General features: G+C 36.3%; 3 protein-coding genes across 5 annotated transcripts in view; 2 read left to right on the forward strand and 1 right to left on the reverse strand.

The window, feature by feature from the left end:
• The window catches only part of LOC127422665 (sialic acid-binding Ig-like lectin 16), a 14,080-nt gene extending 10,204 nt beyond the window's left edge, over nt 1-3,876 (forward strand). For 2 of the 3 annotated variants that reach the window (XM_051666441.1, XM_051666440.1), the window contains exons 5-8: nt 1,183-1,308; nt 2,022-2,169; nt 2,293-2,347; nt 3,196-3,875. In XM_051666441.1, coding sequence (XP_051522401.1) covers nt 1,183-1,308; nt 2,022-2,169; nt 2,293-2,347; nt 3,196-3,543 — 677 coding nt within the window. In that variant the 3' untranslated portion in view covers nt 3,544-3,875. Of the gene's footprint in view, nt 1-1,182; nt 1,309-2,021; nt 2,170-2,292; nt 2,348-3,195 lie in introns of all 3 variants that reach the window. The other variant, XM_051666443.1, reaches the window with a different exon arrangement.
• Nucleotides 3,877-4,057: 181 nt separating this feature from the next.
• Nucleotides 4,058-7,517, forward strand: irgq2 (immunity-related GTPase family, q2). The gene has a single exon (XM_051666444.1). The coding sequence runs from the start codon at nt 5,340-5,342 to the stop codon at nt 6,477-6,479; it is 1,140 nt and encodes a 379-aa protein (XP_051522404.1). The 5' UTR covers nt 4,058-5,339; the 3' UTR covers nt 6,480-7,517.
• Nucleotides 7,518-7,602: 85 nt separating this feature from the next.
• Nucleotides 7,603-11,128, reverse strand: LOC127422668 (40S ribosomal protein S5-like). Its single transcript, XM_051666447.1, has 6 exons — nt 11,069-11,128; nt 9,401-9,508; nt 8,657-8,866; nt 8,097-8,225; nt 7,835-7,933; nt 7,603-7,720 (listed from the first exon to the last, which is right to left on the reverse strand). Exons 2-6 carry the CDS (start codon nt 9,506-9,508, stop codon nt 7,652-7,654), a joined length of 615 nt encoding a protein of 204 aa, XP_051522407.1. The 5' UTR covers nt 11,069-11,128; the 3' UTR covers nt 7,603-7,651.
• Between the last annotated feature and the right edge of the window lie 1,610 nt (nt 11,129-12,738).

Consider the following 12,738-nt stretch of genomic DNA (forward strand, 5'->3'; position numbering starts at 1 on the left):
TAAGTGAGAATCAGATCAAAATTTAAGTCCTTTTTAACTATAAATCTTTACTTTAACTTTCACATCTGTAAACCACATGGCACCTGTTTAGTTTCACTTTTTACACCTGAAAGTGAAAGTGGAGATTTATAGTTAAAAAAAAAGGACTTAAATATTGATCTGTCTCTCATCCACAGAGCTGAGATATTTGTTCTAAATAATCTTTATTTGTCTTCAGCAGAAGAAAGAATGTTATACACATCTGGGACAGCGTGAAGTTGAGAAAATTATGAGAGAATTAAATTTTTTAGGTGAACTCTCCCATTAACTAACATTCCAACATTCTTACTATAAAAATGTTAACTTATAATCTATATATATATATATATATATTATCATGACTTGTCAATATTTTTTATGTGGTTTGGGTATTTTTACAAAAAATGCTGACCAGTGTAGCCTTTAACATCATATAGAAAACTACAATTAATATATTTTCTGCCTCATTCTATTAACAGAATCCACATATGATCAGAAAAGGATGTTGTTGTGCACACTCAACAGGTTTTTATGTTTGGAGCAGCAAAAATAATTTACCTTGTGTAAATTGTCATGTGAACGTTTAGTTTTATGCTAAGCTAATATGCTGTTTCTTGCCTTTAAATGCATCTGTTACTAGGTGCGATTATATTTTATAATGATGACAAAAATGCACATTGGAGCATAACTTTTTTCTCTAGTAAGGCTTTTGATATTAGAGCAAAGATGTACTGCAAAAATCTTATTCTTAATGAGAATTGAAATATTGTTTTTATGTACAAATTTCTAAAAAAAAACATAAAACCAGATACATTTACTTGAGTAGCAAAACAGCATAAGATATTTAGGCTTTTTTTCAGAGAATGTTTTTTTATTTTTTTATGTAAGTGTTTTTTTCTTACTTTATTTACTTGTTATAGTCAATAGAAGTGAAAATATTTGCCAGTGCTAAAGAAGTAATCCAAAATATTTAGATTACATTACTGACCATCTAAAGGAAAACATTACAAATTACATTTTACAGATGAATTCTGTAATCTGTAGCGGAATACTTTTTAAAAGTAACCTTCCTAACCCTGTTCATGTGTTAGTGAAGCAGAGCTTGTGCTAACATAATCTGCCTTCTAGAACCAATTATATAATCAGATATTCATTATATCCTAGATCCTACAGATGAATCAGTTATTAACTGGACAATAAGACCAACAGACCTAAAGTTGCACAGTACTGTAAGTGAACATTTGACTGAGAAAGGTCAAAAGATGCTGACTGACACCAGAGGAACTACAGGTGAGCAGTTATACTGTTTTACACAGTTACTGAAGACTACTGCCTTTAAGAACTGCATTTTTGCAATTTAATTAGTCAACAAAACAAAAAAATACATTAAAAAAAAAAAAAAAAGAAAAAGAAAGATGTAACAATTGTAAACATACAGTAAAAAATAGGTCTCAGATATTTGTATTGGTCTAACTGAAGGGTGACCAAGGTGGACACATTTCTGAAGCAACATCGTTGTTGGTCCTAAAATAAGATTCCTATTGACCAGTAATCAGATTTTAGGGGTAGGTTTAGGGTCAGGGTTGGGTATGGAAAATTCTTACCAACCCTGTTGAAAAGACCAGTTTAACCAGCATGCAATTTCCATGCTGGTCTAGGCTGGTTTGATGCTGGTCTAGCTGGTGGATCAGCAATGCCATGCTTTTCACCAGCAAAGCCTTGCTGGTCTACCAGCATGGTCTTTCTGATGAAGCTGGTTAAGCTAGTTTAAAAGCCTGGTGGGGACACCAGCACACCAGTATTCCATGTTGAGGGACCAGCACCCAAAACACAACATTATGGTAACCTGTCATTTACCTTTGATTTTACTGGTAGTTTTTGGTTAAAGTTAAGGTCAGGGTAGTCCCAATTTTTGGAATTTCCAGAAACAAGCCTTACTTAGCAAAATCATGGTCACCTTCATTTCAGAGCAATGGAGTAAGTTTCCCTATATTCTCTTATAGATGGAAATACCACCTCTGTGGTTGTTCAAACTTTTGAAACTTTTCTAAAGAAATTGGACCTCTTAACAATATTCACATTTTTGACGGGAATGGCATGTTCAGCTGTCATCATCTCAGTGACATTGTGTTGTTGGGTGTCTTGCCGCAGGTATTGTTTACTTGTCGTTTACATTTTTTACTTATCGTAAACTACTTTGTTCTCATGCTTTTGAACATTAAAACATTGTTTTCTCTGATTCTGTCTCATGCCCTGAATATCTGGTCCAAACAGAGTCAAAAAACACAAAGTGCTGACTGCAAACCCAGACACTGGAGTTAATTTGGAGGTAGGTACAAGACAGGACCAATAAGTAAGATCTCATTAGTAGGATTAGAGTTATTTTTTTAAAAATTATTTTTAGAGGGTAGAAAGAAATCAGTTGAGATTGGAACAACATGTTGACAGAATTTTATTTTTGGGAGAACTATCTCTTTAAAGGAATATTCCATGTTCAATACAAGTTAAGCTCATTCGACAGCATTTGTGACATAATATTGATTACAACAAAAATTTATTTTGACTAATTCTTCCTTTCCTTAAAAAAAAAAGAGGCTAAAATCTGGGTTACAGTGAGGAACTCACAAAGGAAGTGAATGGGGCCAATCCGTAAACGTTAGAATACTATCTGTTTCAAAATTATAGCCACAAGACATAAACAATATGGGTGTTAAAATAAATTCAGTGTGATATATTCGCTAACTAACCTTTTCTATGTAAAGTTAAAGTTAACCAATTTTACAACTTCATTGCCATGACGGTGTAATGTTAACAAACTCTAAAACGACGGTAAAAATTATGATTTTAACAACTTTACAGGTCAAATAATACATGAGTTTTAACAGAAAAATTTAAGTAAGTGCTTTTATAAAATGATAAGCTTCACATTTCTGCCTCTAAACCATCCAAAAATTGGCCCAATTCACTTCCATTGTAAGCGCCTCGCTGTAACCTCCAAGAAGAGGAGGAACGAGTCAAAATTCTATTTTTTGGTAATTAACATTATGCCACAAATGGTGTCAATTGAGCTTAACTTGTATTGAACCTGGAATATTCCATTAAGCACAGAAAATGACCTGTGGTTTATAGCACATTAATGTAATGTAAAAGAATAAGAATGTGCTCTGTATGTATCAGACAGTGCAGACAGATGTAGATCAGACTGGAACCAATGAACATACACCTCTTCATGGCCAGTTAGATGCAGGGACCCCAGACAAAGCTGCACCAACAGGATTAGCAGTGGAGGAAGAAGCAGCTGGGGCAGAAGTAGGAGAGGTCACCTACGCTACTATTGACTACTCCCTTCTAGAGAAGAAACCAGCTGAGGAGGAAGAGAGGGAGTCAACGGATACAGAGTATGCTGAGATCAAGCGGGACACACAAGGAAAAGGAAAGAAATATGAAGATGTCCAGAATGAAATGTCAAATGCAGAAACAGCAGACCAGAAACAGAAGGGAGAGGAGGAGATTTATTCGAATTGACCTTTTGCTGAATTTTGAAAAGGAAACTAAAGAGGCAAAGGTTTAAATCAGTCAAGACTTTGTAGAATATTTCAATATTTTAGTTCAGATATTCAAGGTGACAAAAATTGGGAAATATTCATGTTTAGTTGTCTCTTCATAAAAAAAAATTGTTTTATATTTTATACATTAACTCTTTGTATGTTTTATCTTGCATCTAGTTATATTACACAAGGTTTGAAAGATCTCAGATGTGTATTTTAGGAAGTGTTAAGTTTAAGCAACTGCTGCAAATGTGCTTGTGTAATTTAAGGTTTCTGAAACTCCTGACCTTCTCTTGAATTGCTTTAGCACTAATAAATGAAAAACAAAAAAAGAAAGAATAGTTCAATAAAATTCAGTTTACTATTAAAAATATTTTTCTTTCTCCCATGCATCACAAAAGGAGATGCTGGATGTTAGAAAAGAGGCAGAATGTTCAGTCTTAATTCCCAATCACTTTTATTGCATCTTTTTTTTTTTCAATGGAAGTGAATGGTGACTGAGACTAACATCTTTTGTGTTCAGCAGAAAAAAGGTGTGGCCAAACTATTCATTCGCAACAAATATTACTTTTGTACTTTCAGAGTAAAACAGAATATTTGACAAGAAAAAAAATTAGTGTGGGACTTCATCACAAGATGCACATTCTAATCACAAAGTGAATTCAGCAACTGTAGGTCGAAATTTTTGCTGATAAAATTCGTCTCTGCTTACCAGAAAATGAACCACTGCCCCCCAGTGGCCGAAATTGGAAGTGTTATGGTCACATGTGAGCTCCAGTTTCTATAGAAGAGTATACAGGGTAGCTGCAGGCAGAGCTCCAAAAAGGTGCGGGAGCTCCAAACCGCCAGCAAAGATATAGGAAGTCCCTAACATAACACTTTCCCTAACCATAATCAACCCCTTTTTGAAGTAACTCCACCCTCTTTGGAGATTCCGCCCACATCTCCAGCCTGCAGCTATACCTAATTTTTTCTAGGTTAAATGTCCACAGAGTGGCACCAAAAGAGAGTTGTATTTTTAATTGTAAATAATGTAATTCAGTTAACAGGAATGCATATTTTAACCCTAACCCAAACCCCAACCCTAAACCTAATCGTCAGTGGAGTAAAATGTTTATTTTAGAGCAAAAATGCAACCTCAGAATCAAGCTCATTATTGTTTACGTTAATGCTTATGTTCTGGTTCCCACGGGAACAGAACTCGCGTCTCTGAGGTTTTTCACACAACACACTATCATTATCGCTAGAGAGAAATGTATTCACACTTGAACTGATGCAAAAATGTTTAACGTGGGATCCAGCTTGTCAGTAATTCAAGCGAATGGGGTTGATTCCAGGGTATGTGAACAGGTCTATTTCCCATGTGATCATGTTGGTTTACCCACTGACACATCTTACCCCACTCTCCTACATAACAGGATGACATATGAGAGAATATTAGCCGATTCCCCCAGAAATTTAAATCAGTTCACCTGCTTGTTGCTCCTGAGGGATGACGTATATTGGAGTGTGTCTGTGTGAGCAGGATTAGGCCTTAGATAACAGGATTAGAATGTTCCACATGCTACAGGGAATCCTTAAATAACTTGCGGGTGTGTCAGCGCTGATTGCGTTGGGTTTGTGTGGTTTGATATTTCAACTGTCTCTCATCCTTTATGAGCTGAAAGAAGGTACCTGTTTGGATGGACTGAATACTACCTTCCTCAGAGTCTTGAGTACTACTGCTGTGACATACTTATCTTGTATTTGTTGGCTACTTGTTATCTGGATGACATGGCTGATGTCTTGAGGAGTCTTAACCTGCTGGAAACATTGAAGGAATCCATTGAGAAGAACAACATTTCAGATATAAGAGATGCCCTGGAGGACATGTTGATCAGCAGGATCAACATTGCAGTCGCAGGGGAAAGAAGTGTCGAGAAAGCCACTTTCATCAACTCGCTTCGAGGACTCAGCCAAGAAGACGAGGGAGCAGCTCGTTTTCCGTCCTCAGTGGCCTCCGAGGAATTAGCTGTGTTCCCAAATCTCAAGCATCCTGATTTTCGTCTCTGGGACCTGCCATCTTTTCCTAGTGATCCCTCTTTTGAGGCGGAAGATTATATAGAGCGCTTCAAAGTTTTGAGGTACAATGCCATTATTATTACCTTCTCAGAGAATCCCAGTGCTAACAGTGTGGCAGTGTGGAGGGAAGCTCGGTCGTTACAAAAAGAGACAGTTTACTTCGTCTTACTGGCATCTGTGAAGGATACAGAGAAAACATTGGAGGTGAAGAAGGCGGCAAGCCTAGAAGTGCTCAAGTCTGAAGGGGTTCCTCTACCTAAGGTGTTCCTGGTACAACCCTCTGCTTTGGAGAAGTTGAACTTCCTCAAGTTTCTAGAAGTGATGCGGGGTGACCTTCCAGAAATCAGGGCCCATGCTCTTCTTCTGGCACTGCCCACCTTCTCCAAATCCTTAGTGACCCAAAAGAAAGATGCCTTCAAGGCACTGGTGTGGGCAGCGGCCTCTTTATCTGGTGGGGTTTCAGCCATTCCTGTTCCCCTGGTGGCCTCCATGGTGGACGCTACAGTGGCTGTACGGATATTGACGAAGGCTCAGATTTCACTTTGCCTGGATGATGAATCTCTGCAGCGACTGGCACAGCAGCGGGGTCTTGATCCAACCAACCTGAAGGCTCTGAGGACCTGTGCTCTATCTGTGGAGATCAGCAAGAGTGAAGTTAAACGACGGCTTGCAGAAGCTGAGAAGGAAACTAGTAGCGCAACGACCAGACTTGTGGAGCTGGCCATGCCAAGACATGCCAGGTCCGTTAGCCGATCTTTCACCATTATGCTGCAGGCTCTCAACAATGCTATTGATGACATGGGGGCTGATGCTGAGAAGGTGGTTGCTGTGGTAACAGGAGAGGAACAGTAGAATGTACTGGGACCGTGTCAGTAACAGGGGTGTAAAAAGTACAACCTGAAATTATACTTGTTAAAGTATGGATACCAGTGAAAATTTTACTCTATTAAATCTAGCCAAAAAATGTACTTGAGTAAAACTAAAAATAGTATTTATATTATATTTAACTTAAGTTTTTTAAAAGTACAAAGTAACTTTTTTTCTAGCTAGAATGAAATCAAGAGAGAGAAGATAAAGGAGTTTGTGATGAGTACGTTGTGGCAAGTAAATAACATTTAAATGAAATTGTGCAAAAGCACAATTCAATTGGTAAGACAAAAGAAAATGAACAGCAAAAATTTAACAAGTACTTTTTCTATAAGCCTAAAAAACAGTAAAAATAACTTTCTTTTAGTATTACCTTAAACACCAGTGAGCAATATATGTAAACAAACAGTAAATAACATGGAAATGCATAAAGGTGGACAATGGTAAAGTTTTCATTTTTAAAAGGTGAACTACCATAAATCCAAATTGGTTTGTCATGTATCTGCATAGTCTAAATAAAAGGATTATTTTATATATATATATATATAAACCAATTTCTCTCTCCTCACATACAGAACCTTCTTACTCCATACACAAGAATTGAAAACTTTAATAATGACTGAACAGCCTACAAGGCAGCTCGAAAGTTCAGGTTGCAAAAACCAAATGTAAACACACCAATTACGAAAAAAATTATGTAATATGAAATGTTAAAACTTTTTTTAATATAAAGTACTGTTTTCCATTAAACTGAGCATTGAAATGGTGCTTTATGGAACGTGCTATGTGGGCAACTCGTACACTGTTAGGAATAGTATACTACCACATTGATTTGACTGTATCTGCAGTATGTACACTTAACTATCTGAAAATATTCTGTGTGCAAAGCCAATCTACCCGCTAAAATGTGCAGTATACAACAGAGTACACTGCACTTGGTGTATCCCACAACTCAATGTGCTTGACCTTCCATTTCAAGTGTAATGAATGATCATTAAGTAATAAAAGCAGTGATTACCAACATCCCCCTTGACTTGTTATCTGATGGACTGTTTTAATTAGATTGAACATCAGTTTTTCCTTTTGTAAAATAAACGAGGCACAAGCATAAGTTCCACTCTTCCTTTATTATGATCCAATTTATACAAAATGGAGATTTAGCGGTTAGATTTGGCCACTCTCTCCAGCTCATCCTTCTTCTTGATGGCGTAAGAGTTGGAGGAACCCTACAAGAAACAAATCGAGAAGAAAACGCTTAGTAACTTATAATGAAAAAGCAGATTCACAAAGGATGATAACTTGTTGTACTTGTGTGTTGGCAACATAAGTAATTTGCTCACCTTGGCAGCATTGATGAGCTCATCAGCAAGACACTCTGCAATGGTCTTGATGTTCCTGAAAGCAGCTTCTCTTGCACCAGTGCAGAGCAGCCAGATGGCCTAAAACAAAAACAGACCACATAAGCATCCACTTTATCCCAAATATAAATAAAAACTCAAGTTTCTCTGTGAATGATCAAGAAAGGAGCAGCATCTTGACCTCTGAAAAACTTTGTAAATTCAGAGAAAGAAAAAGTATGTCTCTTAAGTTGAATAATCAGACCTGGTTGACCCTGCGCAGAGGGGACACATCAACAGCCTGTCTCCTCACGGTTCCAGCACGTCCGATACGAGTAGAGTCCTCACGAGGGCCGCTGTTGATGATGGCATTCACCAGGATCTGCAGGGGGTTCTGAGAGAGGAAGAAAAATGAACTTAGTGCAACTCAAGACAGTTTCAACTTCATTATACAAGGTGAACTGATTTAATTTCTTTGAGAAGCGGCTTAGATAAAATGTCTCCAATAAAGATTGCATTTGGGGAATTAAAAAGGGATAGTTCACCCAAATGTGAAAAATGTCATGCAACATCATGCAATTCAAAACCCATTTGACTTACTTTTAGGGAACACGAAATGAGATGCAGTACTGTCAGCCTCAGTCACCATTCATTTTCATTGTATGGAAAGAGAAATGCAATGAAGTTGAATTTTGACTGAGGTCATCATTGACTAACATCATGTTTGGTGTTCCACAGGTTAGTCAAATGGGTTTGACATGAGGGGGAGAAAATAGGCAAACTAGGTCAATGGCAGTAATCCGAAGTTTAAAAGGCAGTTCTCACCTCGCCAGTGAGCAGGTGGATGATCTCAAAGGCGTGTTTCACGATGCGGACGGTGAGCAGTTTCTTGCCATTGTTGCGTCCGTGCATCATCATGGAGTTAGTGACACGCTCCACAATGGGACACTGAGCCTTGCGGAAACGCTTGGCTGCGTACCTGCCGCTGGAATGGGGGAGGTACTTGGCATATTTCTCTTTTATAGCAATGTAGTCCTGCCAACAGAAAAACAGATTTTGTTTATCAGTGTATTGTGCAAATGAATGTCAAATGGATACTCACTGACATACATCACTGACAAAAATGTGCATAAAAAGCATCTCTTCTTTTAGGACAACTAAGATTTTTTGCACAGTAACGACCATTTAGAATGGTGATTGTTACTGAAATACAGAAAGTTTCTACTATCAGTACAAAATTACAGTTATTGTTTTTTTAAATCAGTGTAAAATACAGGCAGGACAACAAGTATTACTTTGATTTAGAAATAACAATTAACATTTCTGGTGAATTTGGGAGGGAAATATGCTTTACTGTCATAATGTCACAAAGCTCAAACAATTGTTCTTTAAGCAAAATATAATGTATTTTTTATGCTGGGTTGAAACACCAGTTCTTGACAGGTTTTATATTAAATACCAAAACCCTAACGGTAATTGCCTTGTGACCAAATCCCAGTGATGATTATTCTCCCATGCAAATCCAGCATCAAGTAGAGCACAAACTAGAAATAAAGTTGTCAATCATACCTGCAGGGAGATGTCATTGATCTGCACATCATCTGTGCTCCATTTGCCAAAGAGTTTGATTTCTGGTGTCTCGGCAACAGCCGGTGCAGCCTCCCAATCTTCAGCCATCTATCAGAGAAATTAATTTCAAATAACAGTATAAATAAGGGTGAAAATCCTCCTGGTCCACCGAATAATAGAGTTGGTAAAAAAAAAGGGAAGAAAAATATTAACCCTTGTGCAACATTTATGTCTTTTTCGATCATTTTAGCTGTGTTAATGCCAATGGCATACATTTTGCAAAAGGTGTATATTTTTGGGGGAATTTTGATATTTCAACCTCAGTTCCTATAATACATCTATAATACACTGTACACAAAATAGTTACACTCAAGACCTTATGGACAAAAATGTCCCCATTAAAACTGCAATATTTGATCCCAGTGCTATTAAAGCATAAAATCATTAATTCTATGATATTATGCTTTCATTCCGGGGCCCTGGCTTCAAATTTTTTTTATATTTTCCACCAGATGGCACCATTTTTCTCATGTTTAGCCTATGGAGCAAATACATGCTTTTTTCCTATTTTCTGTATTATAGAGCACTGCAGGACAATTGAATAAATGATGCTGCTAAAATAGTGTGGGTGTGTTGGTATGGATGTCAGAGTGCGTTTTGTATGTACGTATTGAGAAATTTGTGTGTGTAAAAAAACAACAGTGGCTTTATGTAAACACTGACATTTAAAGGGTTAAAATCCTGAAATGAATATTAATACTGAATATTTAGTAGTTATGATCAGAACTGATATTGGTTGAAAAAAATGAAATATTAATATCTCATATTATATAATATGGCAGTTTTTGGCACAAATATTTTTGTCCTCTAAGGTCCTGAGTGTGAGTTTTTTATTTTTGACACTTTTTATCATCAAAATCAATGTTGTTGCTAATCATTGACATATCCCAGACTGTGATAATCCGGAAAAAGAAAAAATCCCATTAGCATTTAGTATATGGAAAATAATTAATTTGCGTTTTTTTCAGCCATAAAAAAAAACAACAGTGGCATTATACAAACAAACTGGCATTTAAAGGGTTAAAATCCTGAAAATGAACGAATATTTGATAGTTATGATCAGGACTTATATTGGTTAAAAAAAAAAAAAAAACTGTGGAAAATAATATTAAAATATAATATTATGGCAGTTTTTTGACGCTGACATTTTTGTTCACTAAGGTCCTATGCGTAACTTTTTAAATTGACGCAGAAGGTTTAAAAATCCATATTTAGGCTATCCATGAAAGGCTTGAACTGATGGACGCTTTGATTCACATTTCATACTCGTGAGCTGGATCTAATTACGACTTACATTCAAGTAAAATACGGCAACGGCCGCTAAAACAAATAAATCAAATCATCCATTCACTTATATACAGTTGTTGTTTAAAACTGTGGAATAAGGTGCCAAATGTCTCAGCGGCGTGTCTTCGGGACGGTCTTTTCTAATGAAGATTCTGCGGACTCATGGACCGCCTGAGAAAAATATTCGAAAATCCTTTCTAAAAGATTGTACATGATAAAAACTGTCAACAATGTGTAAAGGAACTCTTAACTGTCTGCTATGTGTGTTTTGTGGTATGTGGAGGGAATAAAAACTCTTTTAAACAGATTTTTGTTCGTTACCTTTTGAGCGTGTGTGTCAATGGCGCACTCGAGCAGGCGGAAAGGAAGAGAGACACGAGGTCGGGGGAAAAAACTACTTCCGCTTAATCTACTTCCGTGTCAGAGTCTTCTTCTGCTCAGAGATCTACTACAAAAGTTTAGTAGGTTGTCGTAGACATTCTATGGGCGGTACACTCGCGAGGAGACAAAGGGGCTGTTTTTTAATGAATGTCTATGGGGAGACTGCTTTTGAGTGAAAACACTCATCACTTACTACATTGACCGCCTGCCCGCTAATCTTCAACATGTTTTACACTAAACAACATTTTTCAATTAACTATGTGTGCAGTTTACAACGATAAAATAGCTGTTTTACAAGAGAAGACACGGGTAATTTTGCGACAGGTAGTTGTCAGTTTACGGCTCTGCACATTCATTTGAATGGTATCCGCAAACGGTGACTTACTGTCGTAACATGCTAGTTGACCGTTACGCCAGAGACTACTTATTTAATTAAAACGGGCCACTTCAATTAAAATGAAGGAGAGAAAATAGAACGCCCGACCAGGAGCTCTAAGCGCCCAAAGGTAAACGGATGTAGAACGGAAGTCGATCACCTTTTAGATACAGACAACTCCTGTCAATGAGCACGAGAACACGCATGCGCATTAGGTATACTATCAGGGAAAATTGCGTTTTCTAGCGTAATCTGAGGTAAAGAAGCACAATTTATGATTCCAGTGTTGTCACATTTTATTGTTGATTTGAAATTCTTCTTTGATCGTAATCTTGATCAACCGTTTTTGAATTTTCAGTCTCTCCCCATTCAAGTAGATAGGAGCTGCACTGGCATGACTGGAAATATTCTCCCGAGTGCGTTCCAAAAATGGATGATAGTGGACTGATTTGCTATAACGCCTTTGGTGTCGCTCTCCCCCATGTTAAAAACGCGGAGGTTGTTAATATGTATATATATATATATATATATATATATATATATATATATATATATATATATATATATATATATATATATATATATATATATATTCCAGCAGTTCTATATTTTTAAATCTCATTATTAGTTTCCTTAGACGTTTTAATATATGTTTAATCTTCTTTATGTTTTTGAATTGCTTTTCAATTCACTTTACTTCCATAGTTTACGTGTTGGTCCTTTTATTAACTTTTGTCACGTTTAGCCAAATTATGTGCTAACCACATACAATATTACTTTTTATTGGAGTTTTATATTTTTATAACATTATATTTAAATTCTCTGTAATTTTGAATCTTGTGTCGTCGTGATTGTGTGCTAAAACAGTTTATTGGTCAGCCAGTAGAGGGAGGTATAGCCTGTACTATTTTGACATATAAACTAGAATTTACTACATAGAAATCTTTTGTATCATATTAATATATTATCTAGACTAGAGGAATTTTTTTTTTTTTTTTTTTGTAAATTCTAAGAATAACATTAAATGACTGCTTAGTGCCAATATGTGGCAATATATAGACCAAATAATTTTTGGATACAGAGTCTTCTTTTCAGCCAGGCGAATGACCTATTTATTTATTTATTTATTTATTTATTTATTTTCCACTGGGGAAAAATAAATAAAAAAAATAAATTAAATTAAAAATCATTTTATAAATAATGTTTAGGTCGCGTTTCCAAATACATATTAACC

This window comes from Myxocyprinus asiaticus, chromosome 31, assembly GCF_019703515.2.
Source record: "Myxocyprinus asiaticus isolate MX2 ecotype Aquarium Trade chromosome 31, UBuf_Myxa_2, whole genome shotgun sequence".
In the NCBI taxonomy this organism is placed as follows: domain Eukaryota; kingdom Metazoa; phylum Chordata; class Actinopteri; order Cypriniformes; family Catostomidae; genus Myxocyprinus; species Myxocyprinus asiaticus.

Coding starts and splice junctions, on each gene's coding strand:
- irgq2 (XM_051666444.1), top strand. CDS start 5,340: ATGGCTGATGTCTTGAGGAGTCTTAACCTGCTGGAAACATTGAAGGAA.
- LOC127422668 (XM_051666447.1), bottom strand. CDS start 9,508: ATGGCTGAAGATTGGGAGGCTGCACCGGCTGTTGCCGAGACACCAGAA. Junction 8,226..8,656: donor TCCACCTGCTCACTGGCGAG/GTGAGAACTGCC, acceptor TTCCTCTCTCAG/AACCCCCTGCAGATCCTGGT. Junction 7,721..7,834: donor AGCTCATCAATGCTGCCAAG/GTGAGCAAATTA, acceptor TGTTTCTTGTAG/GGTTCCTCCAACTCTTACGC.